Below are 26993 nucleotides of genomic sequence, written 5' to 3'. Positions count from 1 at the left end.
GTCAGCATCATAGCTATATATTTTAATGCAGGCGCGGAGCTAGGATCTTATTTTAGGGAGGGGCGGTAGTGAGCAAGAGAATCACTTAAAAGCGCGCTCATAAGGGGGTGTGGGTGGTGAGCCTTTCGCGGGAAGCGCGGAAGTTTAGACGTTTCCTTAAATTATTAGGAAAAGAAGACGACCGTTTTCGACTGGTAATTCTAGGCTGAATGAAGTCCCCCCCCCCCCCTCCCGCGCGAAGCGCGAAAGCTTTGACGTTTCATTAAATTATTATAAAAAAAGAAGACGATTTGCTGTACCATTCTCAACGGTTTGTATTCCCCCCGCGCAAAGCGCGGAAGCTTTGACGTTTCATTAAATTATGAGAAAAAGCAGACGATTCGGTGTACTGTTCTCGACTCTTAATCCTAATCTGAATGAAGCTTCCCCCTCCCGCGCGAAGCGCGGAAGTTTTGACGTTTCATTAAATTATTAGAGAAAGAAGACGATTCGTCGTACCGTTTTCGACTCTTAATAAGCCCTATTCATCTGAATTCAATTTCCCCCTCTCACGCGAAGCGCGAAAGCTTTGACGTTTCCTCATATCATTAGAGAAAGAACACGATTCGTTGTACCGTTTTCGACTTTTGAGATGAGATGAGAGAGAAAAAGAAAAAAAACACCCCCTTTTTAAAGAAATCTCCGGGTGAAAAGTCAAATGCACCCCTTTTTTTACAATTCTCGGGCCGGACTTTGTCGCACGAAAAGTACCCCTTTACCGGACATTTTGGCAACACGCATGCGGTCATTTCGAACCCTGAGTGGGGGGGGGGGGGGGGCGGGATTATAGGAAAGTGAAACTTCGAGAAAATACAAGTATTGTAGTTGTAGTCACTCTCGAAGTCGTCACAGCGGATAAGAAGTCGCAGTTCGTAACCCTATGGGAAAAAAACTTGTCGGCCGACCGACAATATACATCTCACCGACTTCAAACTTATGCATTGATGAGGATCGAGCAAGAATACCGACACAGCTGACCCGACACAGCAACATATTTACCCGTGTCTTTCTTGCTCCCTCGACGAGACGACTCCACCCAACAACCCCCTTTTTCTCTTTTACTCCCACTCCTCCTCTCTCAGACTCTTAGATCCCCTCTCTCTCCTCTCTTTCATCCCCCGTTTCTTTTGTTTCCCTTTCAATCTTTTTTCTTCTTTTTTTCCTTTTCTTTCTTTTCTTTCTTTTCCTTTCTTTCCTTTCTTTCCTCTCCCCCTCTTTTTCTTTTTTCTCTTTCTTTCTTCTCTTTTCTTTCCTTTCTTTTCCTTTCTTTCCTTTCTTTTCCTTTCTTTCTTTTCTTTTCCATTTCTTTTTTTCTTTTCTTTCCCTTCCCCTCTCTTTTTTTCCCTCTCTTTTTTTCCCTCTCTTTTTTTCCCTCCCCCTTTTCTCTTTTCCCCGACGGCAGCGCAATTTTACCGACAATATCCTGACAGGTGGGGGGTGTCGCACCCCCCCCCCCCCACTTCCCCCCTTTGGCGACGCCCCTGTTGTCTGTCTGTCTCGTTCCTAGTTATAAAATGTATAAGATAAATTTGTGATAAATACAAATGCCCCCATATATTTCCAAATCGACACACCAAAGGCCGTGAGCATTATTGTCAATGACAATGAAGTAGCGGTTTTGATTCCATGTAGCCATTGCATACAACATGCACCAGCCAGGGCAATCAATATGTGGACTCGTTCATTATTTGTAGGGGTCACAAGGAAAATATTAGTGATTTATTGGAAATAATGATCTTTTATAAACAAATAAAAATGCAGTTTATCTAAAATAGCTTCTTTTTTTATAAAAGTGTTAAAGTCTGAGAATATTAGTACGAAGTTTTTAATTTGAATTAGTCACTTTGTAATAAATACCCCTAAAGAATGAAACTGCTCATGAAGGTTAAGGCGAGGTCGTATCCTGGGCATGATGTACACAAACTATATCCGTACGGTGATTGATTGATATCAAAATATTGTTTAATTTGTCGTGTCTACGATTTTCGTAATGGCGGATTCAGATGATCAACCTGTTTTATTAACTGAAGGAAATTTTGTGCAAGAAGATGCCGAGAAAGATTCCAGCGACCAAGTTGTCGATTCCACAAATGAAACCACTGAGCAGGACGGTGTCGGTGGAGCGAGCAGGGACATAGTCGAGGATCCCGCCGCAACTAGCCCGGCGCCAGCCACACTTGTAGCCGAGGATTTACGTCCTTCAACTGCTCCAGAACCTGGCCTTTCTTCAGGCAGCCTTCAAGAAGTTGAACGTTCTATTACGAAAGCTGTATCTGATACTCTATTGCCAGGTAGTGTCAATGATAGGGAAGAAGAAGGGGACGGCTTCAATGAAGCCTTACAGCCAGACACTCTGAGTGATAGACTAGATCAACTTCCATATGACTTGGGAGATGATGTTGAATACATGGCACCACCAGAGGATCCATACATGCGAGCAGTCAACTACATGGAGAAATACAAAGTTATGCAGATATTCCAGGTAGTTAAACCCTGCGCAATGTCAGTTTCTGTTCCGCATTTAGCCAAAAAAAAATTGTAGTCTTGACTGTTGATATAGAAATTAGAATAAAAAGCAGTGCATGACAGTTCTACTTCTGATGCTTGAAAAACCAGGACAGTCCAAAAAAAACAAACAATACAAATTATGAAGATTTCTGCTGATAGAGATAACGGTCAACATAAAAATAGGCAGCTTTCTTTACCTTAAATATTTGGTTCCTGATGGGACATTGAAACACAGAATCCCTCTTCCTCATTTTTGAAAATATACAAATGATAAACTAAGAATCAGTTTTACATGACTTTATAGTTATAAAGATGGTGACAATGATGTGGATTTTCCTTGAAATGACTCCACTATTTACAAAATATAGAGAATCTATTCAGGTGCTTAGTGGAAATATCAAAATTCATACTAGAAGCTCATGAGGCTCTGGCTCAACAACAAGATTTAAATTTCCCTGGAGCTGGAGAGTCTGGCTAATTATTTACCATTCTAGCAAGAGATATGTGTGCAATATTGTCTTGCAATATTTACTGGTATACTACTAACTAGTTATATAGCAATCCACTAACAAAAGACCTACACAATGTACATACCATAAAAAAGCCAGGATTTGAGCCCTTATGGGTTTTTTAAAGTTTACTAGCTAGTAGCTAATAAATGGAGAAAAAAATCTTAAATGCATCCTTTTCTCCCATCACCACTCCATATCATTTAGGATGAATGTAGTTAGTATTCTCTCTCTCTCTGTTGTTGTCCCTCCGCTTTTCGGAGATCAGCGAGTCCATCGCAGTTGAAGTGGTAGGCTAATTCATATAGACTTGATGTAACTTATGAGATTTGGTACTCGATGATAAGGCTTTTACATGTATAGATAGTTTCCAATCCATAAATGATTTCATTATTTGCCTATTTTGATTTTAATGAAGTGTCTGTATTCGCATCAAATTTCTTCTTTCAAAACTTGAAATTTATTGTCTTATTTTTCAGAAACTAACGGCTGAAATTGTGTATCACAGACCCCCTGATCCACTGGAACACATGCTGTCTGAACTGCATAAAATGAAGAAAGAGAGAGATGCTCAGGTTGAAGCCATCATATCATCAGCATCAAATCATTCACTGGATGTCTGATTTACCTTCAGAACCATCTTGCCTATTAAAAGGGAAGAGTTTTAGATCATGAAATGCTGATATTTAAAAAAGCTGTACTGCTATCATGGAGATCATAGATGAACAGCAGTCCACAGGATTTTTTCTACCGACTGAGAGTATTTTCTTGGGGTAGGATGGTTTATTTTACTAATCATGGTATCATACTTTGAGCTAGACTTATGAGATTAGTTCCTTGATATTACTCTGTATTATGCCAGTAATATTGAGAAAGCATTTCCACCAAATCGTTCGCCATTGGTCTTATAAAAGAGGGGGAAAGTGCATAAGCATTACCGGCAAAGCGCCATAGCCAGCATACTCTACTAATATATCATGGTGTAAAAGAGGCAGTTGCAACTTTGTAATCGAGCAAAATAGAAAATCAAATGGAAAGTGTAACTTGAAAAAGAATTTTTATGTGAAGTTTTGGTGATCAAGGACAAGGTGATGTCTCATTTCACTCGATTTAAGTAAAGAAATTGCATAAAACAAACAAATCTCAAAATCTAGATCAGTATCTGCTACTACTAGTATTACATTTGTGTGTCAATTTTTATATTGCACATTTACAGTGTATATGATATATCTTTCAGTATATAGTCACATTATCTGTATTATGCAAGCAAATGTATTTATTTTTTCTCACTAATTGCTTTTTATATAGGCCTATAGTTTGATGTAACAGTAAGTTACAGTATTAACATTGCATATGTAGAGTTGGATATTTTCAGAGGTTTATAAAATGCAACATTTTGGGGAATAAGTAGAAATTCAGTCAGTTAAGTAGATTTTGTTTGCTAGAGAGTTGCTATCATTTTTTCCCCAGATTATTCCATGATTAGGTGTTTTTGACAGAGATTAAGAATTCAATGAATTTGGAGTATCCTTTGATTACACTGTACGTGTTTTTGACAGGAATGAAGGATTCATTTTGTTAATTTATTTTATAACACTGCTTGTTGATGAAAACAACCTAATGGTCATTCATTAGTTTACAAACCTTCATTAAACCCAAAACACTACAAGGTAATTGGGATAAACAATGTCTTGTTTTTTTACATGAAGCAAAATACAATTTGATTTCAGATTCACATAAATAGCTTATGAGTCATTGTTGTAAACAAATACACGACTCTGTGACTTAGGGGCCCTCATTCTTTTGGTAATGATACATCAAGAAAAAAAAGAAGCAAAGTACCAAAGCAATACTGTGTCAATTTCTGCATGGAATAGTGTACTGCTGTGACAAGTAACAATATTTAGTTGTGGCGAAAGAGGTTATTTGTGCTTCTGATGTAAAAAATGTAGTATAAAATGGGGTGAATAGGGACAACAATTTATTAGTCTTCTCCCTAGAAATGTTTTTTGATTCATGAGAAATTAAAGGGAAATATTATGAAAATGCACAATATTTATTGGGCTAGTAAATTACAATTTCTGGTATCAAATATGTCAATCATCCAAATATCACTTGCAGTTCTTTTATAGAAATGGGTTCATGAATCGTGTGGATATTATTTAAAGGGATAGTGTTTTAAATAGCACTGTGATTGGAAATTCGTCTTGGAAAGTTTGATTCTTTCTAGAAATTGAGTGGCATCATAGGTTTGATATTTCAAACAGTATTCAATTAATTTGTATGGAATTTAGTTTTTGTAATGCAACTGAAATATCCAAAGTCTTGCTTACTTCATACTGCAAAATTTTATATTGTGCTATTCAATTTGCTTTTGCTTTTATCATAATTATTTAGATTGTGCCGCATACAATGCTGGTTTGAAGATTATGATGTAGGTTATGATGTGTGCAACTTTTTCATAATGGAAAAGTTATTTTGAATAAAACATTGATTCTATTTACCAAAGTAATATATACTTTGTCTGTATCTACAGAAGTCTGTTATTTTTTATCCAGAGAAGTCTCGAGTAGTTATAGATTATATTCCTATTATTTGTGTAATATCATGCCATGTAAAGTATAATATTTATCATAATGTATTCATTTACATGAAAGTTGACTCCTCCAATTTCCTTACAAGACAATAAAGTCTGTCACAAGCTCCCCAACATATCCATGAGTCTCTAACAGGGTAAAATGACTACAGAAAAATAACTGCATCAAACTAAGCAATAATGAAGGAAGGAGGGTTCAAATATCCTGAAATCTCCCTTGATCAACAACAAATGATAAATCTATTAGAACAACAGTTACACAATCTTGCATGAACAGATTACAAGAAAAAAGTAGAGTCATTCTTTTATGAAAAGTTATTTAATATGACTTAATGAAGTCCAGATTGTACACATGACACCACTGATAATCAATAAATTGCTACAATTTACATCGGGTATTACAAAGATGCTCAATTTGACATTTTATGCAATATCATTTTTAACGACTGAATAGAATCAACCATTAGGAATTATAAGAAAATGTGTCTTTCAACAACTATGTCATGTTTGATTGCCTAGGAAATCAAGAATAATACACTGAATGCAGCAATACTGACATAGCAGCATATAAGCTTCAGAATCATTGTGAAATCTTGATGCATTACATTGGTCTCCATATATCGAAACATAATCTTGAAATTTTACCCTTTTCTTTCCTTTTTACAGAACAATTTTTTTTAAACAAATGCTTGTTTAGAACATCAGTATTTCACAATGTGTGGAATGCTGACAATTGCAACAAAGCTCATTTCAGTTTTAATGCATATGAACAGTAATCAAGTAATAAACAGAATGAAATCCTATTCTATTTGCAGCACAATATATAATCATTAAGTACTTCTACAATCTAAGTATATGCTATATTTCTATGCCAGTATACATGTAATTGAAATATAAAATGTATCTACATTATTCAACATTTACAAAAAGTAAAGAAAAATATAAAAAATAAAAAGAACACCGAGTCAAGACAGAGGGTTCCAAGTGATTCATTCTTTTCACCAGTAAAACATTTACTTCAAAACACCAAAGGTATCTTTCACTGAAATAGACAGGCAAAGTCTGTCAAATATCAAAACAGGTAAACACATTAAAAAAAAACGAAAAACAATAAATTGTCAATGTACATGTTGTTTCTCCATTGAAAACAAGACCAAAAATACACAAAATGAAAAACATTACGCTTTTATATTGTTCACAACGTTCAAAAATTGACCCCAAAACTTGCATTTTCCTCCAGCTTATTATTAATTAAGTCATAACACAAGTGTTTTGTTGTAAACTTTGCTTATGAGTTTCTCTTCTTAGTGATCAAGGTAGAAATTGTGTTGCATTTACATGAACCCATGTTCTTTTTAATGCTAATTAGCAAGCCATAAGCAAATAACAATTCTCAAATAACAATGGTGAGAATATTTGTATGCATGTTTGACTTGTTTACTGACAGACATTGCCAATGTTGGAAGAAAGTGGCTATTTTCTTCATCTTAGAAATTGCCTATTCAATCTCCATGTACAAACAAATAAATTTGCATTTTGCTTTTAACCTGTAATTTGCTACTCTAACAAAACTATAATACCATTCTGTTTCAGGTGAACAGCAATGTCACAATGATATGTATATATCAGCTCTCTTGTTTTCATTACAATCAATTAATTGATGACCAAAGGCCTACACTTTGTAACACAAACATTGCTGAATTCATTCATTTTTCCCTTAAAATTGTCAAGCTCACTAAAACTTCTCAAGACACAGTGTTCTTGGACATATTACAGAAGCTTTACAAGTATTTTTGTATATGTTTTCACAGGTTGCCAATTAAAAAGAAAAATCCATATCTAATGAGCAAAATGAGCTAGAATACTGTAGAATTGACCTTGGGTAAATAAAGAAACAAGACAAATGTCCTGGTCATTGAAAGGAAAAATTGGTCAATGATCCATCCAGTTCCATGATTAATATAACATAATTTATGACAGAGCATATCAGATCAAATGTTATGTGAATGTAATGTGCATGTCAAAACTGGTACATGTAAAGGAGGGTTCATGGGGGGGGGGGGGTATTTATTTAGTATTACTCATTACTTATACATGCTTCTGAAGATTTCTAGAGTCGTTGAAAGCTACTTACAAAACGAGTTTAAAGAAGTAATTTGTGGTTTGATTGCTTGGAAGGTATATGGCTTCACATCCATATCAGGTTGAAAATCTCTGCAACTGCAAACATTATCAATAATATTTACCACGCCTTCACATCTGTTCAAAATATTATGAATCATGTTTTGTTTTTATGTTGATTGAATAGGTAATCTTGTACTGTTAATCCAACTCTAAAATGAAGCATTCTTCTAAATTCATATTCCATCAAAACAAGATACAAAATTTCAAACGTATCATCATGTTACCTACATTGGTGTTACTTTGTGGTTTGATTGCTTGGAAGGTATATGGCTTCACATCCAATATCAGGTTGAAAATCTCTGCAACTGCAAACATTATCAATAATATTTACCACGCCTTCACATCTGTTCAAAATATTATGAATCATGTTTTGTTTTTATGTTGATTGAATAGGTAATCTTGTACTGTTAATCCAACTCTAAAATGAAGCATTCTTCTAAATTCATATTCCATCAAAACAAGATACAAAATTTCAAACGTATCATCATGTTACCTACATTGGTGTTACTTTCAAGGACTTTCAGTTCAATTGCACTTGTGGTTAATCTGGGACTAAGGTACTACCATAAGCATACACAAAGGCTGGTACATTTACTTTATATTTAAATGGACATGAATTATATTTTCTCTACCAATATCTTAATTTATTCTTCTTGATTTTAGATTGTTCATAAAGGTTAGTTATGCTTCATAATGATTCAATTTACTTATACGTCAAATATAAGTCTTCAACACATCGATTTTGAGAGGTAATGTCTTATGAAAGAGAAGACAGTAGAAAGTACATTATGACATATTAACAAACAAATGTTACTTTCTGACTCAATTCATACATCTAGTAGTTGAAAAGCTCTTTCATGAAAGTGAGTTTCAAATCAATACTTCAAAAATATTCATATGAGAACGACACATAATTTGTTCAATATGAAATACTCTTGTACCTAGATTGATTTGGTATGGTCTATGAAAGACAAGAAAAAGAAAAAAGAGAGTTCTGAAAAAAAAAGAAACCAAAAATAACACCTGAATACATTCTATGCTGCACAATGGCATCCAAATACCACATTACCTTTTTTCTTTGATTGTCTAATCACATGTGATCAAGAATGTCCTTAATGCCTTGTGCCATTCTAGTCTACACCATCAATGATTTGGTAAGGCACAATTGTTTTATGGATCTACGTTGGAGACTTCAGAATATTCTTTCACGTTCAAATTCATCACAAAATTAATTATATCAATTTACGGTCTACTGATATTTTTTTAGGAAGAGTGTGAATCCCTTCAATGTTCCTGCATGATACAAATTTATATATAAGGCATGTGGGTCTTCTGTATTCTTCTATAAAATTGTGCACGATGTGTCAAAAAGTATGAGTGAAAATAAAACTGATAAAATGGAGTAATCCAGTCATTATGGACATCACTCAACAGAGTCAACAGTTTACATGCCATTCAAGGAGTCAGGGAGAAACAAAATTGAGTGCATCAAGTGTGCGTAAGACATGGGTACCCATGATAATGCATGTGCAAATGCTGACATAAGCTGGTAGACATCCCAAAATCATAACTTCAATTTTTATTTTCTCCTTATCTTCCTATTTGTCCTATTCCTACAGTTGTCTTGACCAGGGATTTAGGGAAGGGATTGGGGTACGATGGGGGTGGTATAAGTAAGTCTTTTTTTTCATTAACAAAATACTGTTGAAAATAATTACAAGAGACCAACAAATAAGAAAATATCTACCATACCATGCTATACAAAAACAAAAGATTTCAGAAGTACATATAGTACAAATTGTTTTAAATTTCACATCTGTCTCCAGTCCAAACTCGCTTATGTTCCGATAGATTTTTGACAATGCTTTTGGCACAAGATATAATCCCTGCTAACTATAAACACAAACACCATTTACAAATGGAAGAAAGTCTAAAGCAACATTACACATTCAGAACTATGAAGACAACATAGAGACTTGAATATCACTGAACTGTTCATGGTATCTCTGATATACAAAATATGGAAAGAAATCCTGGTCATAATGTCCCATCCTTTGAAAGTGACTTTCAGAATGTGGCGTGAAACCCTGCATTGAAGCGTGCTTCTCAAGACTGGTGATCAAATCTCACCTACATTTCCACACAAACAAGCTATGGAATCAAGCAAATGAGAGAAATTAGATAATGTTAGTTTCCAGTCTCAGATTGGATGACATTGTATATTTGAATATCAGTATATAACACATTCTTCTTCTAGGTTTTGTTTTAATTCTCAAGTCTATCAGTCATGGTCTATGATCAAATATTGACCCTAACCCTTCCATTGTAATATATGTTTCCAAGGCATAATAGTAGATCTTATATCTTTGGACAAAATAAGATTATGTTTCTTGGAATTCAAAATAGATGAGTGAATTTTAAAATATAAATTTTGACAGTATTTCTCTTATAATTATTAGCAATTACAAAGAAACCAGAATAAATAATTTGTCCCAGTAACTTTTTTTCAAAAATTATATACATGTTTGTGACTTGGTGCATAATCTGCTGAGTCATCACTACCGGTATCTACTTCACTTACATAAAAAACATTTAACAAATTCTTAAGGATGATGATGATGATGATGATTTTTTTTTTTTTGGGGGGGGGGGGGGGGGGTTGTACAGCAATTTTTCACTTTATGACAGCTCACACATCTTAGCAATGATTTCAATGTTATGCCAGTTGAAATGTTTAAAGCTACCATCAAGGACTTGCACATTAAAACAACATCACACCTTAAATGGATTAATCTGTAACGAGTTGAAAGCACTTACCAGCAATCATCACCTCCAGTGGAGATAAGATGTCTGTCATCATAGATGAACTTCACATTGGTCACATGAGCAGAATGACCAACATACTTCTTGTGAGGTGCCTGGAATTAGATATCATATTAAATCAGTCAAAGAAACCAAATCACACTAAAGGGGGAAAAAGCCTTCATCTGAATGATAGATTACATTCAAATCATTACTATTCAAATGGATATGGATAACAAAAGAACCCACAAATGATAATTGCCTTTTTACTGCACCAAATAATAATTTTCCAAGGGTAGTATGCCCCTTAAAATATTAAACATTAATTAGATTAGTAATCCCCCAAGAAACAACCCTCAGTGCTACAGCAGTTGTACCTTTAATGCAGTTTCCACAAAATTTGCATACTCAATTATTTCACTATCTTTCCGTGTTCACAGATCAAGCATGTGCGGACAAAAATAAATAAATAGTAAATAAAAATAAGTTATTATATTGAAAACTTCTTGTTCATTTATTCTTATGCACATGCACTAGGAGCCTAAAAATTCATAGTTCCCGGTATTGAGTAATATTCAAAAGTATATGAATAACCTCAAAACTCACATATAGCTCTGCACATGGGAAATTGAAAAGCTTCACAAAGCCAAAGTCATCTCCTGTTGCTATTGCATTGCCTTGTCCACTGACAATGGAACAGTTCACATCAGCCTTGTCTGCATTCCTTGGCCAAACTCCTACCACTTCTTGACCAACAACACTGGCAATAAAATAAAGTGCAAAGTCAAAGTCAAACATTCTGATAAGAACTGATACAGGCAAAGATACCCAGCTAGAACTAACAGACTAGTTTGTAGTCAGCATGTCGTGTAAATGACCCTAAATATTCACAGAGATTCAAACAGGGTGTTTGTAATGTCTCTTTCTTTGCATTTTAGAATAATCATTCTCAAAATGATGGAGGTGCTTCATGAATAACTTTTTGTTTCCTCATTTGAAGAAAAAAAAAATATATGACTACACCTGTGTACCCCATGTGGAATGCAGCATTGGTGGTTCATAAACAATCTGATGAGATGCTTCATGAATAGCTTTTGTCCCACTTTCGAACAAAATAATTCAATCTGCATACCCTAAAATGCAGCGTTGGTGCACAAATGAATGATAACATAATTTTCATTATCACTTGACTGTTTTTTATTCAGCTGGTTAAGTACAATTAAGTACAAATGAAATTGGTCTCTTATATGTAAATTGTATCTCTGAACTGGCTTTTTGTTTCCTCTGTAGACATTAGTAGCTAACTTGACAAACAGTACCATCTACATATTTAAATGAAAGAAAATGGTCTCTGTTAGCAATGAATGGCAGGTTGGTTCAAATACATTTATACAATTTCTTAAGAAATATTTAGTTATTCTTAGCCCCTTTCAAGCGTTACACTATGTCTTACTTTAGCAATACAAAAATTGTCCTTTTCTCATCTTTAATTACATTTCTAAATAGCAATTTAAAAAGTGGACTTCCTCTTTGCATTGAAAGGGGCAAGAATGGGATACATGTTCACAAACATGGGTGAACATTATGATCTTCTTAGACTCCCTTTCTATTTATTTCATTATTCGTCTGGCAACATACATCAGGATAAAAAATAATACATTTCCAGTCTCCATATATTAACTAATTTCCCAGACACATTAATGGACGGACATACCTTGTCCATGTAGCCCACGTGATGTTCTGAATATCAGAGTTCTCTGTTACTGGTTTACCACTAGGCACTGTGTAGACTAGGCGTTGATAGGTCCCCGTACCAATCTGGTGTATACAAAGCAACAGATATCAAATAAATCAGTGAACATATATATATATATATACCATGGAAAATGGACAAAGTTGTTGTTGATGTTGTTATCATCATAACCATCATATTTTTCTTCATCAAAATCGCCATTATCATCCTCATCACTATCATTAGATCATCATGACCATCATTATTTTGATGATAATGATAATATGATGATGAATAAGTTTGCGTTTAGAGTTTTCAGTGCCAATCTGCTAAAAAATACAACTTTAATATCATACACAATGAATAATGGGAGTGATACATTCATTACGTTGGCATTTCCATGGACTATGACCCAAAGTCATAAAACTTGTAAAAGCCTAGAAAATGGTTTTCCTAAATAATGATTGCCTCATAACAAAGTTCAACCCAGAAGCAAGGGGCTGAATTGCCTGTACAGAAAATAAAAGATTAATAAGAAACTGCTAAAACACTTGCTCTGCCAGGCATGTATCTTGGCAGCTGATTATAATAGCTCTTTAACATTGATATCACTAAAATGCTGTGATTTCAATTTCTTGCACTTTGGTTTAAGTAGTCAGCAGTTTTATTCCATTTTACACTATCAATCAAGACAATTACTCCAAAATATAAGTTAATATTTTTTATATACTTTTTTTTAATGGAGAATGGTCCATGGGATGGGGGGAGGGGGAGGGGATCATAGAGCATAAATTTACTATTCAAATTTCAGGATAAATACATTTAAAAAAAAACTAGATAAGGAGTCTGTACAATAATCTGATAAACAAGAATAGATAACAAATGTTAATATTTCTCAGGAAGAGCACCCCCCCCCCCCCTCCCCATTAAGCAAAGAAATCAGTTTGAAAGTAAACAATTTTTTTTTTTATGGGATGTAATATATGTTTATTTTGAGTTTTTTTAAACGATTTGAAACAGCTAGGTTGAATTGTCTTACTTTATTCTATTTGAGAGCTCTGTCATGCATTTCTTTTACTTATACAGGACTATTTTGCTGTATATTTGATACATCTTAATAATCAAATCAGTCACCGGTAGTACTTTTAAAAATTACAAATGTTATTTCCTTTTCCTGAGACCAAAAATACACCTAGAATGAATTCACACTTGAATCAAAGAAATAAAGAATCTTTATAACCTAGTTCATTATGCGAATAAAAAATAATGAGTACGGTACAAGGCTAAAACAAATACAAATTTAGAATATGGAGCAAATAATCATATGAGAGTGAATCCTGATAATGAAAATAGCTAAAGGTCATCAATACCATAAAAAAGCAACAGAACAGAGCACAAAGAATCTCCCACGCTGATTGACAGAAATAGGGTCCATCAATGTCAAACTGACAAGTGATTAAATCAAGAAATAACTGAGAAAGAATAATAATATTCCGCTTTTATAAAGCGCTTAATACAAATGTCTCAAAGCGCTTTACAGATATACCATTACCCTGGTCATTGGATTCAATACTTGCCCGCACACATCTCCACTCCCCAGGGAGCATTCCAGCCAGGCATTACTTGACGCTCAAAAACTGTTTGACCAACAATGACCGTCGCATCCTACCGGATAGTCGGACACCCATTTAACAACTGGGTGGAGAGTAGCAAGTGCAGGTTAATATCTTGCCAAAGGATATTAGTGCCGTGTCGGGATTCGAACCCTCAACCTTTGCATTTCCAGTCGAGCGCCTGAAACCACTCGGCCGCGACACTCCTAATGAAGCACTACAAGAGTCTTCATATAGCTTTACGAATAATGTGTCATCACTATATATATATATATATATATATATATATATATAAACAATGCTCACAACATCAAACGCACTTCCTGAAGAAATCCTTTGCGAAGCACTAAAAGACTCGACCTTCAGGCAAAATTCAATTTAACTAAGAGAATAGGTCATCACGTACAAAGGCTTAACCGGATTGGCCATAGCTCTGCTTTCCCAATTAATTGAATGTTGATGAAAGGTCGAGTTTTCAGGTGCTTCACAAAGGATTTCTTCAAGAAGTGTGTTTGATATTGTGAGCATTGTATGTATAAATATAGTGATGACATAATATTTGTAAGGCTACATGAAGACTCTTGTAGAGCTTCTTTCTCAGTTATTTCTTGATTTAACCACTCGTCGTTAATTCCATTTGCTGCATTGTACTGTTTGGGTCATTGCCAAAATATTCATTAGCATCTATGGTTTCTGTGACCATGAAGTCTTAATCTGTTGAACATGATTTAATTTCATTAAATCATGCATTTTGCATAGACTTCCGCCCAAGAATTCTCAGGCTTAGTATTCAACGAGTTAATCATCTGACAAAAAGTTTCTGGGTCAAAAACATAATCTTCTACATTAACCAATGAGAAGGCTTCTCTCACAAAACAGAGAATATCATTGGATTTTGATTGGGCAATATCAGGACGATTAAACCCTTGTTCACAAGTGATTTGGTACACTGTCTCCAAAACCATTATATAGCATTAAAAATCACATAAAATAAATAAATTCTCTGTAAACATGACATCAGCTACTACAACCAAAATATCACTTAAATGCACTATATAACATGACAAAATCTTCTGAAATATTTTCCTCTACTGACATTATATGAAATGCAACATATGACATGGTAGACTGCCGTTAAAAACAAAAACAAAAACAAACAAAAACAAAAAAGGAAAACAACAAAAACAACAAAATGAAATGGCATAAGCATAAAGGATTTGAACATAATTATGCCCACCTTTCGTCTCCACTTGCCACTCTTATAAATGCCTACATAAGTTACGGTACATAGGTAGAGTGCCATAGCTATGCTACATACCTGTATATATTTGCTGTCAGCTGAGAAGTCTATTTGCACTACGAAGCTTGAGATACCTTTACAGAAGCCAGCCCTTGATAGTGCAGACCCTGCGCTGATGTCATAGAAATCAACGCTGCCATCGTCAGATGCTACAGCAAGGTATTTAGAGTCTGGGCTGAACCTGGGAAGGAAACATGAAATCAGGGGAAAATTAATTGAAAAATACATGAAAGTCAATGTTAAAATGACCTTGTTTTATTATTATTATTTATGATAGCAATTATAAAAGATTTAGTGGCTTTTTCCACACACTTTGCTTTAAAACTGGATGTAACCTCAAGATTGGTATATGTATATTTTTCATGTACTAAACCATGGAAAACTTGCTTCATCATTCTCATAAATAGAATTATCAATGGACACGTATCTAAGTACTAAATATGAGACTCTTTCAAGATCCTTCAGCTTCATATGTTAATGAGTCTTATCAGGACAGGCTGTTAATTCATACAGTTATGACAAGTAGAAAATATTCATGTACAAAAAACATGTCACTGCCAAGAAGAAATGGATCTAACAGGGGCTGCAACTACACGTATAAAAGAAAGACACTAGATAAGTTATATGTATAATGAAAAGTATACATTTCATCCCAAATAACAATTTCACACACCTTTGTGGATAATAGACAAATGACAAATGCAGAATTTTACAAATTGCTCCAACATAATAGTCTGACAGCAGAGTTAATGTATACCCATTTCTGTATTCTTACTTGATGTCCTGTATGGCTTTGCTCCTGTCTCTCTTGCGTCCCCACATCTCTAGAGTAGCTACAGTCAAGATGACAAATTCTCCATTCTTGAGACCAACAGCTAGCTTCTCACCATCAGGACTGTAGCTTATAGACCTGGCTGCAGTCCCAATCACTGCCTTGTTCAACATTTTCTACATTCAGTAAGAAATCAAACCAGAACAAGAAGAGTGTCATGGATGTGTTTTAGATGTGTCATGGTCAGCAGTTCCAATTCCTTTGGCCAGACAATAATCTACATATACCACTCTTAACCAATGTGAGAAAAAAAAGTAACAAATTCTGTAAATTCCTGAATATATTTACGATATATTTATATCAAGCAGAGTAGAATATGCTTGTACAGTAAATGCATCTATCATTATGGTGATTTATATTGATTGATTTTTAAAATTCAACCAAATAAATATTTGTCTTGAGGATTATGGTATGAAGTTCCACCTGTATTATTCTACTAAACTTGTTTACAGAAGAAGTGTGATTGGGGTGGCCAACATTCTCTGCCTCCATGCAGAAAAATACATGTAGAGTAAGAAAGTCAAAGGGAAAAGGCTAGAGAGAGGAAATAAGGCAAATGAAGATAAGATGGGTGGAGGAAGGAGGGAAAGGGGCAGAGAAGAGTGTGAGTGTGAGAGAGGGAGGGAAAGAGAGAGGGAGGGAAAGAGAGAGGGAGGGAAAGAGAGAGAGAGGGAGAGAGAGATAGTGTGTGTGTGTGTGTGTGAGAGAGAGAGAGTGAGAGAGAGAGAGAGAGAGAGAGAGAGAGAAAGAGAGAGAGAGAGAGAGAGAGAGAGAGAGAGAGAAAGAGAGAGAGAGAGAGAGAGAGAAGAGAGAGAGAGAGAGAGATAGAGAAATGAAAAGAGAAAGAGAGAGATGGGTGGGTCTTCTTCAATCAGTTGTCTTACCTTGTTAGGAACATCCCATATTCTAATGGTTGTATCGTCACTAGCTGATGCAAATACTTCCTTCGTAGGGTGGGCAGCGAGACCCCATAGCTCCCCTTCACCGTGACCCTGGCTTAGATTGGTTACCGTTCCTTTCTTCTCGTCAATCTCAAATATCTCACTCTCCTTAGTACCTATCAGGATCTTTCCCTATTAAGAGAAATAATATCTGTCAGCTCTAGATCAAGCTGGAATACAGTAACACTTTCTGCATCTAACTTTAGCAACTTTGCTTTGAGGCATTTATTCACAGATTCTTACTGGAAATATGACAATGTTGTAAACATTTAGGATCTGTTCATTGCTTAAACCATCAAACAACTAATAATCAATTCTCTCTATCAATTTTTCTTGCATATGCCAATTTTAACTACACTTTTATATTCTTTTTGGCTTAAAGACTAGTGCAGAATTCATAACTATTAGTTCAAAAAAGTCTTAACTCTTGGCATTTCAATCTATCTTTGGACTGCTGACAAAAATAAAATGCAACATACTTTTGTTAATATGCATCATGACAAAATGCAAGAATGAGAAACAAATATTGGAAAACAAGCATCACTGCAAGTAATTTGAAGGAACCTCTCGGAGTTGGAACTGACCTTGGCCCTACAGACACTCTTCACGACATCCATCTTGTTGCCTGTGCTGAGCTGGAAGTTTTTACATTTCTTCATGTCCTGGTCCCATAACTTCACTGCATTTCCACTACGTCCACTACATGGGAAACAACAAACACAAACTTCATTGCCTCTATCAATGCTAACCCTGCATAATAATATACACAAATTTGAAAAGTTCGCTACATTACACTCTGTCAACTGTTGGATGCAACATGCATGAATGCCAAGTGGGATAAGGGCTCAAATTACTTCAAAAGAAAAGAGAAGTAAAAATTCAACAACAACAAAATTTAAAAAAAAAATCATATCCTGTGTTTAGAGCTGGAAGAGCAATAACTCTTTAAAGTACATGACTTCTAGTGTCTTTTGGTCTGCTAACAGACAATACGTATTCACCTATAACAAACAGAGTCACAGCAAACACTTGAAAAGGGGGATACTTCAACCAAAATAGGTTCAAATACATTTTTCCTGACTTTTGAAGGGACATATCTCCTAGGGTGAAAAAAATTCTTGATTGATTTTGATAAAACTAATGAGGAGAACCTAGTTTCGAATGAATTTCAATTCTATAATATGACATTTCCACAACCATGATTAAGCTGAGATGACAAATGGAGGCAATTTGGAATGGATAATGGGTAAGATTGTGCACATCAATGATTAAAAGCTTGTGCATTTTCAAAGTGGGATGACTTACGCCTTCTCCTTGCCTCCTGAGACGATGAGTCCATCTTTGAGGGTTGTGTAGAGAGTGAATACGGCATCTTGGTGAGCCCTGGTAACCACTTTAGCTAACATGTGCCCCTTCCATACATACACATCACCGCACATAGATCCAGTGTATGTCGTCTCATTCTATTTAGGAAATTAATGAAAAAATACATATATATGGTATGATACAATGTTGTTGTTTCTTTTTGAATGACTGTAAAACATCCTTTTTGTTTGAGTTATACAAACCACATATCATAACAACTGTTACATTTGCAATTCTTTGCGGTTGACAAAGAAATTAGTATCAAGTTCACTCAAAAGGCTAGGCTATTGCAGGTCACGTTGGAATTTATTTAATCATTGAATATTGAGGCTTCTAGATATTTTTTAACAAACAATCAATATTCTTATGTAAGCTGGCACTTCACTTTGAATGTACACAAATTCAAACTACACGACTCTCACAAATTATGTGAACATATATCCCCCAAAAATAGTGAATTGAGGAAAGAAAAGAAGAAGCAACAAAATGAAACACGCATGAACACAGATATATAAAGGATACAAAACAGACAAGAAATGAAGAAAAACATTCAGATCTTCAGTATCTCATTAAAATGACTTACTGCTCCAAATGCTATTGAGAGCATGGTTTGCATCTTGGATTCCTGTGGATTGGTACCAGATCTCTTGAGTAGACCTCTCTTGCCTAGGAGCTGACTACCTGCTACCGTCCAGAACTTGACGTGCTTCACACCAACCGTCACAAACTGAGAATCAGAGTCCGGTCTGAATTCGGCCATGAAGATTCGCTTTGTGTGTCCAACACCACTTGCAATCCTAGAACCTGTCAAGAAAAATCAGAGGTCAGAAATTAGTTTCACTTTCCATGACCTCTTATCATGCATCAATACTCTACTCTTACATACTTCATCATATCTAATGTCTAGAGTCTCTGCTAGTCAACTCTATGACACACAGTCTATATAGTGTAACCTCATTTCAATGTATATTCAGTACAATCAAGGAGGATACCTTATTGTTAAGGAGAGGCCTACGTTTAAATTTAGAACTGCTTTAATAAATTGACTTCTTTCATCATATATATATATAATTCACAAAAGACAACAGGGATGACAATATCAGCTATGTACATATCTCAAAGAAATGATCAAAGAATCTATTCTAAGAATGAATTCCTCTTACCATCTTGCCATCTCCACACGGCAAATGAATGGTTCTGGTCGATGCCAACGGTCAGCAATAGCTTCCCGGACGCACTGAAGTTCACTGAACAAACCCCCTTGGTGTGGAACCCTCGTATGAGGGACAATGTCTCCTTGGTCTCTGCATTCCAGACATTGACCGCTGGTGTCTCACCGATCTGACCGGTCGCTATAACGTTGGGATACTTGGGGTGCTGATTGACAGTCAGGCATATGATGTCATCCGTGTGCTCAAGGTAAAAGCTCTGGCTCCCTGTGGGTCAAAGGTAGTAGGTCAAAGGTTGAAGGTCAAACTACACATCAATAAGTAGTGACACACACATTGACCCAGATCTTTTAAATGGGAATATTTTCCTGATGTTTTCCATCACTAAAGCAACATTTCAATATCATGCATTCATTCACTTTCATTAAAATAAATCATCCATATCACTTGAAGTAATAAAGTTTTTACCTTGGATCAAATCATGCATTGAAACTTTTCATTGCTTTCTAGAAATAACATTTGATTTTGTACATACATCAAGGTTTGTACTTTTGTGCTGATCAGAATTACCCCTTATTGGCCTACCTTTTGATGTACCCAAATGCAAATATATGATCTCTGTTTAATCAAATGACAAAGAATGAAAATACATGTACCATCCAGCCATAGTATAAATAACAAACAACAATGCTATATGTGTGCACATGACCTAGGATGACTGACCTTTTTCAAGGTTTTGGACGATGCCAGCTCCAGCGGCATGATAGACGATATCAGCACCGTCATTGAGGTAATGGAGGTTGTTTCTACAGTCATAGCCTCGATAGCCATGGATGTGTTGCAGTACTAACTCCTGCATAAAAAAGTTAGAAAGTAACAATTCAATAAATCAACTTAAGAGAAATAGAATTATGAGTTTTCAGCTTTAAAGTTTAGTCAAGTAAACAGAACAAATGTCAGAATATACATAATCATCCCACTGCGGCACTAACATCCTTTGGCAAGACATTGATCTAAATTTGTCACACTCCACCCAGGTGAAGTAAATGGGGACCGGTAGGAAGGAATTTCTTGAATGCTGTGAGCACCGAAATCGGTAGCCTAGCAGACCGGGGTAATATTGGAGCGCTTTGAGCACCTTGCAGGGTGGATATGTGCGCTATATAAATATCCAATATTATCATTATTATTATTATTTTACATTTGAATTATTAATAACTTCAATACTTCTTGATTCTAAAAACCATGAACGATTTCTTACAATGCAACTTTATTCACTTATCAATTCTGATATGACAGACATGCACAAAGTTTTGCCTGTTGGATACAATTTGATTTTGGTAAACAGCATTCTGAGTAGAATGTCTCATGCTTTACAGTGTTCAAGAGTTAAAAGCCATCAACAAAATTGCCAACTGCCAAGCTTTGCAAATATTAATTTATAAATCTTGAAATACTTTAAAATCACACTTACCTCTACTTGGCCAGGCCTTTTCCTCTTGCCTGTATCTACATCACTCTTCTTAACTTTAGTGGGCCTGGCTGCAGCCCTGCTGCAACTAGGCCTGTAACAAAATAAAAAGACATGACTTATATAATACTGTTTATTGATGGAGAAGGGAAATACATGGACTGTAATCTCTTAACAACCTCACCAAATCAAAAATGATATGTGTAGCCTGTTGACTTGATATTAAATGAGGTTCACATTGTGCTCCTAAATTGTGATGGTAAAATTACTTTTCTCTGTTTGACAAAGCATTCATTTTGGATCAAAGATAAATTTGTATGTTGTCAATCTTAATATAAAGAGATGTGCAGTGAGCTGTACCACAATCATCTTCTCTTGGAGGCTGTACTTACGCATCATCATCCTCTACATCCCGTAGATGAGGCTTGACTCCAGCCATATCTCTCTTTGGACCCGAGTACGTCTTGGCTGAATAGTCCATGTCCTTCTCACGCTGAACATCACTGTCATAGCCTGGGAGATAGCAAGAGAGAGAGAGAGAGAGAGACAGAGAGACAGAGAGAAAGAGAGAGAGAGGGAGACAGAGAGAGAGACAGAGAGACAGACAGACAGAGAGAGAGAGAGAGAGAGAGAGACAGACAGAGAGAGATAGAGAGGGACAGAAAGAGAGAGAGAGAGAGAGAACCAAACTTTGCCTTAGAAGTTATGTTTCTACCATTCAAAGAAATTGGGAAAGGTGTGTTGATTAGGAAGATCATTTTAATTATTACCCATTCTATACCACTATTAAAGTTTGTTGCAATTCTCTGTTTCATTGATAAACTGGACATTCCTTACAAGGTACATGTAATAAACTTCATAATATACGGTATATACCTCTTTCTGCTTCAGAGAGATAAAAAAATAGCTTTTCTGCAACTGGAAACATTTTAGAAAATTACACAATATCGCTCAAGAGTAGTGGTCTTAAGCATGGAAGGTAAGACATGCATAGCAAGTGGCAAATAGGAATAATAGTTTGTAATTCATTTTTAGCAGAGAAACTTGGACTAACATTATAATGGCATTTATAATATATCTCATTTTAAAAATCTTGTGCATACATTTTTTTAATTCATGAATCTAAAATTAAGATTACTTTGTATCAAGTCGCTAGTAATATTGATGGTATAAACTCACCTTCTTCCTCTGAGTCTGTGTCTGAATCATCGCTATCTCCACACGCATTGCTTTCACCAGCGCCATCTCGTGACCAAACCATAATGGAGGTATCAGCCCCACCTACCGATATCAGCTTCGTATCATCATATGACCACCTGACGTTGGTCACATGGGCGCTGTGTCCGACGTACTTCTTGAACTTGGCATTCTTCCCCTGGTGAAAAAGATAGAAAAATGGGGTTGGATTTGTTCAATGGAGTCAGTAAAACATGTGACAGATATTGTGAATTTTTGAATGCATTTTAAGTTAGATTTAAGCATATTTCAAACACTTCAAATATTTTTATCTATTTATTTGTATAGAGTTTTTTTTTTGGAGTAGAGGGGGTCAATTTGTAATTCTACAAAGTGCCTCATAAACCTACCGCAACGGGCCATTGGAACAGCTTGACAAATCCAAAGTCATCCCCCGTTGCAAAAGTTGTGCCGTCATGTGACAAGCAGCCAGCGTTGACGTCCGTCACATCACTCTTAGCAGGCCAGATACCTGTACAGGTGTGCCCCAGGACACAAGTCCACGATGCCCAGTTGAGACGCTCTATCTCCATGTTACGTATGGCGTGCCTCCTGCCTCGAGGGGCTTCAAAGAACAGCTGCTCCTTGGCACCGGAGTTGGACATGACAAGTTTGCCTGTTGAGTGAAGGATGAAAGGTGGAACAGAGTTTACAGGAAATGAAGAATCACTTTCTGCCAATGAGCTGCTCAAGGATTCTTCTGCTGCTGTTGAGATGTTTAAACAGTTTTAACACCTATGTGGCTGATAGTAGAAAAAATTTGGCTGTAGCATTACTGAGTTTGATGATTTAAATTGATCGAATATTATCAACTATTCAAGAAAAACCTCAAATGGAATGCATGATTGTTAATAGTAGCTGGTGGCATGGCATTGCATCTGAAATTTTACTCCTACTTTATGACTAACAGATTTGGTATTACTCAGCCTAATTGAGGTAGTACATGTATTTACTAGCTCTGGATCCTAATATCATGGCTCTGTCTCTGTACAATAAAATGATGTTTTTCAACAATCTAAATGTTTTTGTTCATCTACTTAAGCCTTTTGCCTAATTTTCTACAATCATTTTTGTCAACAGCTGATGATTAACCTACCTGATCTATCCCAATCTGTATGTGTGATATAACTGGATGATCCTTTACAAGTACCAACTCTCTTGCTGTTCATTACATTGTAGATGTCCACATAGTTGTCATGAGATGCTACAGCTAGGTATTTTCCAGGATCTGTTGAAAGTATACATGATATGGTCAGTGAAGAAAATATGTGATTAAGAACAAGAAAGCACCAATTTTACACAGGGAAGAGATTAATCAAGCACCCAAATGACAGGGCACACATATTTGCAATTTCAAAACTTGCTGAATTCAGCCATCGCCTCTGGGAACCAGGTGGTACCTGTTAAGCATATCATCATATGGAACTCATATAATCCAGTAGTCAATTGGCTAAATAGGAATATGACCTTGGCAAAATGATGTTGGGGTTAGTTACAATTTCTCATTGCTATTCTAAGAAGAAGCTATGCACAAAGAATGTTTATGCGTTGAATCAATGGTGATCGATTAAAGGTATTACAAAGTTATATTCAGTGATCATTATTGCGGTTGAAATCAAGTCTAAAGTGATGAAATTGTAAATAATAAACTCTTTTCATTGTATAGCTACCTCTCAAGGTTAAGATATTAATTTAGCTATAAAACAATATTTATTGATTAAAATCGACTGATTGGCTATTCCCATTTGGAAATTATGTATCACAACTACATATTCAGAGATTTTCATGGTCGCAGCTACCATTGTATGGCCATAGGCATTGTTTGAAAATTATCAAAATTTACCGGGAGCACCTGTAAATTTAGATATTCAATTTTTCTCGAAAGCAGAAGTGTTTTAGGGGCTAAATTTTCTAGTGCTTATAATACAACCACAGGGGCATCCAAATATTTCCAAGTTGTAAAGGATCACTATCCAGCCAATTTTAAAAATTTCCCAAAACTTTGTATTACCTTTAATGATTGAACCAATAAATAAAGAAATGAATACTTCTGAAACTGGAGTTAACAAAATGTACATATTGTTATCATCTTAACTTTGTATACTTACTAGGTGAGAATTTGACGTCAGAGATTTCTTCTTTTCTATGATGGAATCCTGCAATGTCATTGAGTGTCTCACTGTCCAGCACAGAAAAACTGCCTGTAACATACCAAGAAGGACAAAAACAAATATAACTTCTTCAGGCGAAGTTTGAATAATTATCAACTTTATAAAAATATATTTATTTTAGTTTTATGAAAATAGAATGTTAAATGTTTAGCTTGAAAGGATGGTATGAGAACATATCTGTCCACTATGCCAACACATTTGAAGAATGCGGAGTGAATAAGATGCATCTTTAATACTGATCAGTCTCTGAACGATAAATGATCATGGATGAAAAATATTCATGTTGCTACTCATACTTCTAACATAGCCTACTTTGAGAAAGTCTGAGGAGGTTGAAGACTCACCATCTTTGTATCCTACAGCCAATCCCTTGCCGTCAGGAGAGAAATCACAACACCGTGCACCTGTCTTCAGCTTCCTAACATTCAGGAGCTTGTTGGCTTCTCCAATGTCCCACAGACGTAACGTCTGGTCATCGCTAACCGTTGATATGACATCCTTTGTTGGGTGAGCAGCTAAACCCCATACCTCACTCTCCATGTGACCCTGATGAAAGGAGGATTGTTTAGAGTTTACCACAAAATGTACAAAATGACATTCAATTTTCATGTTATAAATACCTTAGAGACTTCATGTGTGGCAATCACTGACTATTGCTAGGTATTTAGATGGGTTAGCAACTAAACTCCATGCCCCCCCCCCCCCCACACTCTCTATGTGACCCTAAAAGGACTATTTTCACAATATTTTTTAAGAAATTCATAAATTGTGCACATTCTATGTTTTCCCTGTAGAAGGTCTTGGTAACAGTTGACAAGTAGCTAAGCTTCAATCCTACTATTTGAAAAAAAAATTATTTTATTTATAACTTGTTTCATTTTAAGGTTGCACCCTCAAGTTAAAGAGCAGAACACCAGAATTTCTCTAATAAACAATGAGCAAAATATTTTTTACATCCTACCACTAACATTTCATTGTGTAACTCTCCATCTACCCACTACCCTTTCAATGTCTTAAAAATATATTCACACTCCCTGTTACCAACATATACATAGAAATTGATAGCATACCTGAACGAGTAGTTTGATAGGTCCGCTCTTCTCAATCTGTAGGACCTCACTGTTCTTGGTCCCTGCTAGAATGTGTCCATGTCCTAGCACCACTGACCGAATGGCTGGCATGTCACTGGTCAGAGTACCATGGGAGTCATGGGACAAACTGGACTTCTTGACAGCGTAGGTCTTGAGACACTGTTCAAATGCTTCATCCCAAAGAGCAATCATGCCGTCCTTTCCACCAGTCACAAAGCCCTGGAATGAATAGCAGAAAGAGATTACATTTAATATTGATTGAAGTGATGGTTACCATTGGTAAGTGAGAAAAAATGTCCAGCCTCTGTCTGCAAGACATTTGATAGCTTACAGCACTCTCCCTTTTCACTACTATGCAAACAAAATCAATTTTCCATAAGCACTTAGTAGAGTTTCTGATAATATATTCATTATTCTAACGTCAGGATGGAATTTAAAAAAAACATCTAAAAGTCATGAAGAACATAAAGTTTGATGCAACTATGAAGAACGGCATATCTAGAGACATTTATTTTGAACTGTCTAAAATAGAAATAAATAAAATTAGTAGAATTATATACATCCAGCTCTTAGTATAGCCATGCCCATGACACTAAATATGACAAACAGTTTGTGGTAATCATTTCCACATATATCTTAAAAATGAATTTGATATATTTTACAAACAATGTGGCCAACTTCAAAGTTGGTTCGTGCCAATCACCATACAAAACTTGCAATGGTAGAAAAAAGCTACCTTGTCCAAGGAATGCATGGCAAAGCATGGACCATCATGTGCTTTGACTGTCCTCAGTAAGGTGGTCCCCTGCCAGTGGTAGATGTTACCATTGGCACCTCCAGAATACGTCATCTCTGGTGAACGTCCATAGCAAACACACATCATGGTGTCAGGTTTGCCGATGTTACCGAATGTACCACGTTTTGATGTGAAACCACCACCTGAGAAAGAGAGAGAGGGGGGGGGGGAGACTATTAATTATCACACTTGAAAGTACTTGCAGAACGGGACAGAATATTTCCATCCAATTCAGGTTTTTTTAATTTACTTGCTTTAAATATGATATCTTAAAACAATAATGTTGACCACAATGATAATCTAATGTACTTTTCACTATATCACAACACAGCATCAACAAGGCAACAATGTGTATCAAATAAATTACAATACACAATTTAATATTATGTGGGACGAAAGTTGAAATATGCTGTCACATTTAATGATATTAGAAATGAAGGTGAGATACTTTTTCCATGCTCAGGAAGCTGCAACACTTGATCACCATGGAGAAAAAGGAAAAAAAACTGATCCGGGAATGAAAGGTTATGTATCTGTGGATCTTGGAAAATTGTCTAACAGGGTAGAGGAAGTAACATTGTTTGGAAAAAAAACAATAAAAACCTGTAAATATAAAGACATAAGAAAGACATAAATTT

General features: G+C 35.7%; 2 protein-coding genes across 2 annotated transcripts in view; one reads left to right on the top strand and one right to left on the bottom strand.

Moving 5' to 3' along the window:
• Positions 1–1933: 1933 nt before the first annotated feature.
• Positions 1934–3748, top strand: LOC588975 (testis-specific expressed protein 55). The gene is made up of 2 exons (XM_788634.5): positions 1934–2521; positions 3536–3748. The coding sequence occupies exons 1-2, from the start codon at positions 2030–2032 to the stop codon at positions 3677–3679; spliced, it is 636 nt and encodes a 211-aa protein (XP_793727.2). The 5' UTR covers positions 1934–2029; the 3' UTR covers positions 3680–3748.
• A 2201-nt stretch (positions 3749–5949) lies between these two features.
• LOC592509 (echinoderm microtubule-associated protein-like 6) overlaps positions 5950–26993 on the bottom strand; it is a 36044-nt gene continuing 15000 nt past the window's right edge. Inside the window, exons 15-35 of the mRNA XM_003727964.3 lie at positions 26296–26498; positions 25539–25778; positions 24813–25014; positions 24406–24498; positions 23394–23525; positions 22648–22913; positions 22241–22436; positions 21454–21574; positions 21065–21155; positions 20314–20443; positions 19585–19857; positions 19005–19225; positions 18362–18519; positions 17641–17755; positions 17000–17188; positions 16059–16231; positions 15302–15464; positions 12353–12456; positions 11245–11398; positions 10654–10754; positions 5950–9987 (exon numbers count right to left, since the gene is read on the bottom strand). Of these exons, the coding sequence (XP_003728012.1) occupies positions 9963–9987; positions 10654–10754; positions 11245–11398; positions 12353–12456; positions 15302–15464; positions 16059–16231; positions 17000–17188; positions 17641–17755; positions 18362–18519; positions 19005–19225; positions 19585–19857; positions 20314–20443; positions 21065–21155; positions 21454–21574; positions 22241–22436; positions 22648–22913; positions 23394–23525; positions 24406–24498; positions 24813–25014; positions 25539–25778; positions 26296–26498 (3350 nt within the window). The 3' untranslated portion in view covers positions 5950–9962. The remainder of the gene's footprint in view (positions 9988–10653; positions 10755–11244; positions 11399–12352; positions 12457–15301; positions 15465–16058; positions 16232–16999; positions 17189–17640; positions 17756–18361; positions 18520–19004; positions 19226–19584; positions 19858–20313; positions 20444–21064; positions 21156–21453; positions 21575–22240; positions 22437–22647; positions 22914–23393; positions 23526–24405; positions 24499–24812; positions 25015–25538; positions 25779–26295; positions 26499–26993) is intronic.

The sequence above is a fragment of the Strongylocentrotus purpuratus genome, unplaced genomic scaffold, assembly GCF_000002235.5.
Source record: "Strongylocentrotus purpuratus isolate Spur 01 unplaced genomic scaffold, Spur_5.0 spur5_scaffold_5, whole genome shotgun sequence".
Classification (NCBI taxonomy): domain Eukaryota; kingdom Metazoa; phylum Echinodermata; class Echinoidea; order Camarodonta; family Strongylocentrotidae; genus Strongylocentrotus; species Strongylocentrotus purpuratus.
Note: the sequence above shows the minus strand (reverse complement) of the source record. Positions and strands in the feature narration are given on the sequence as shown.

What these genes read in the sequence shown, in the direction of transcription:
- LOC588975 (XM_788634.5), top strand. Translation starts at nt 2,030, where the DNA reads ATGGCGGATTCAGATGATCAACCTGTTTTATTAACTGAAGGAAATTTT. An exon ending in AAGTTATGCAGATATTCCAG is followed by an intron (nt 2,522 to 3,535) that starts GTAGTTAAACCC and finishes CTTATTTTTCAG; the next exon opens with AAACTAACGGCTGAAATTGT.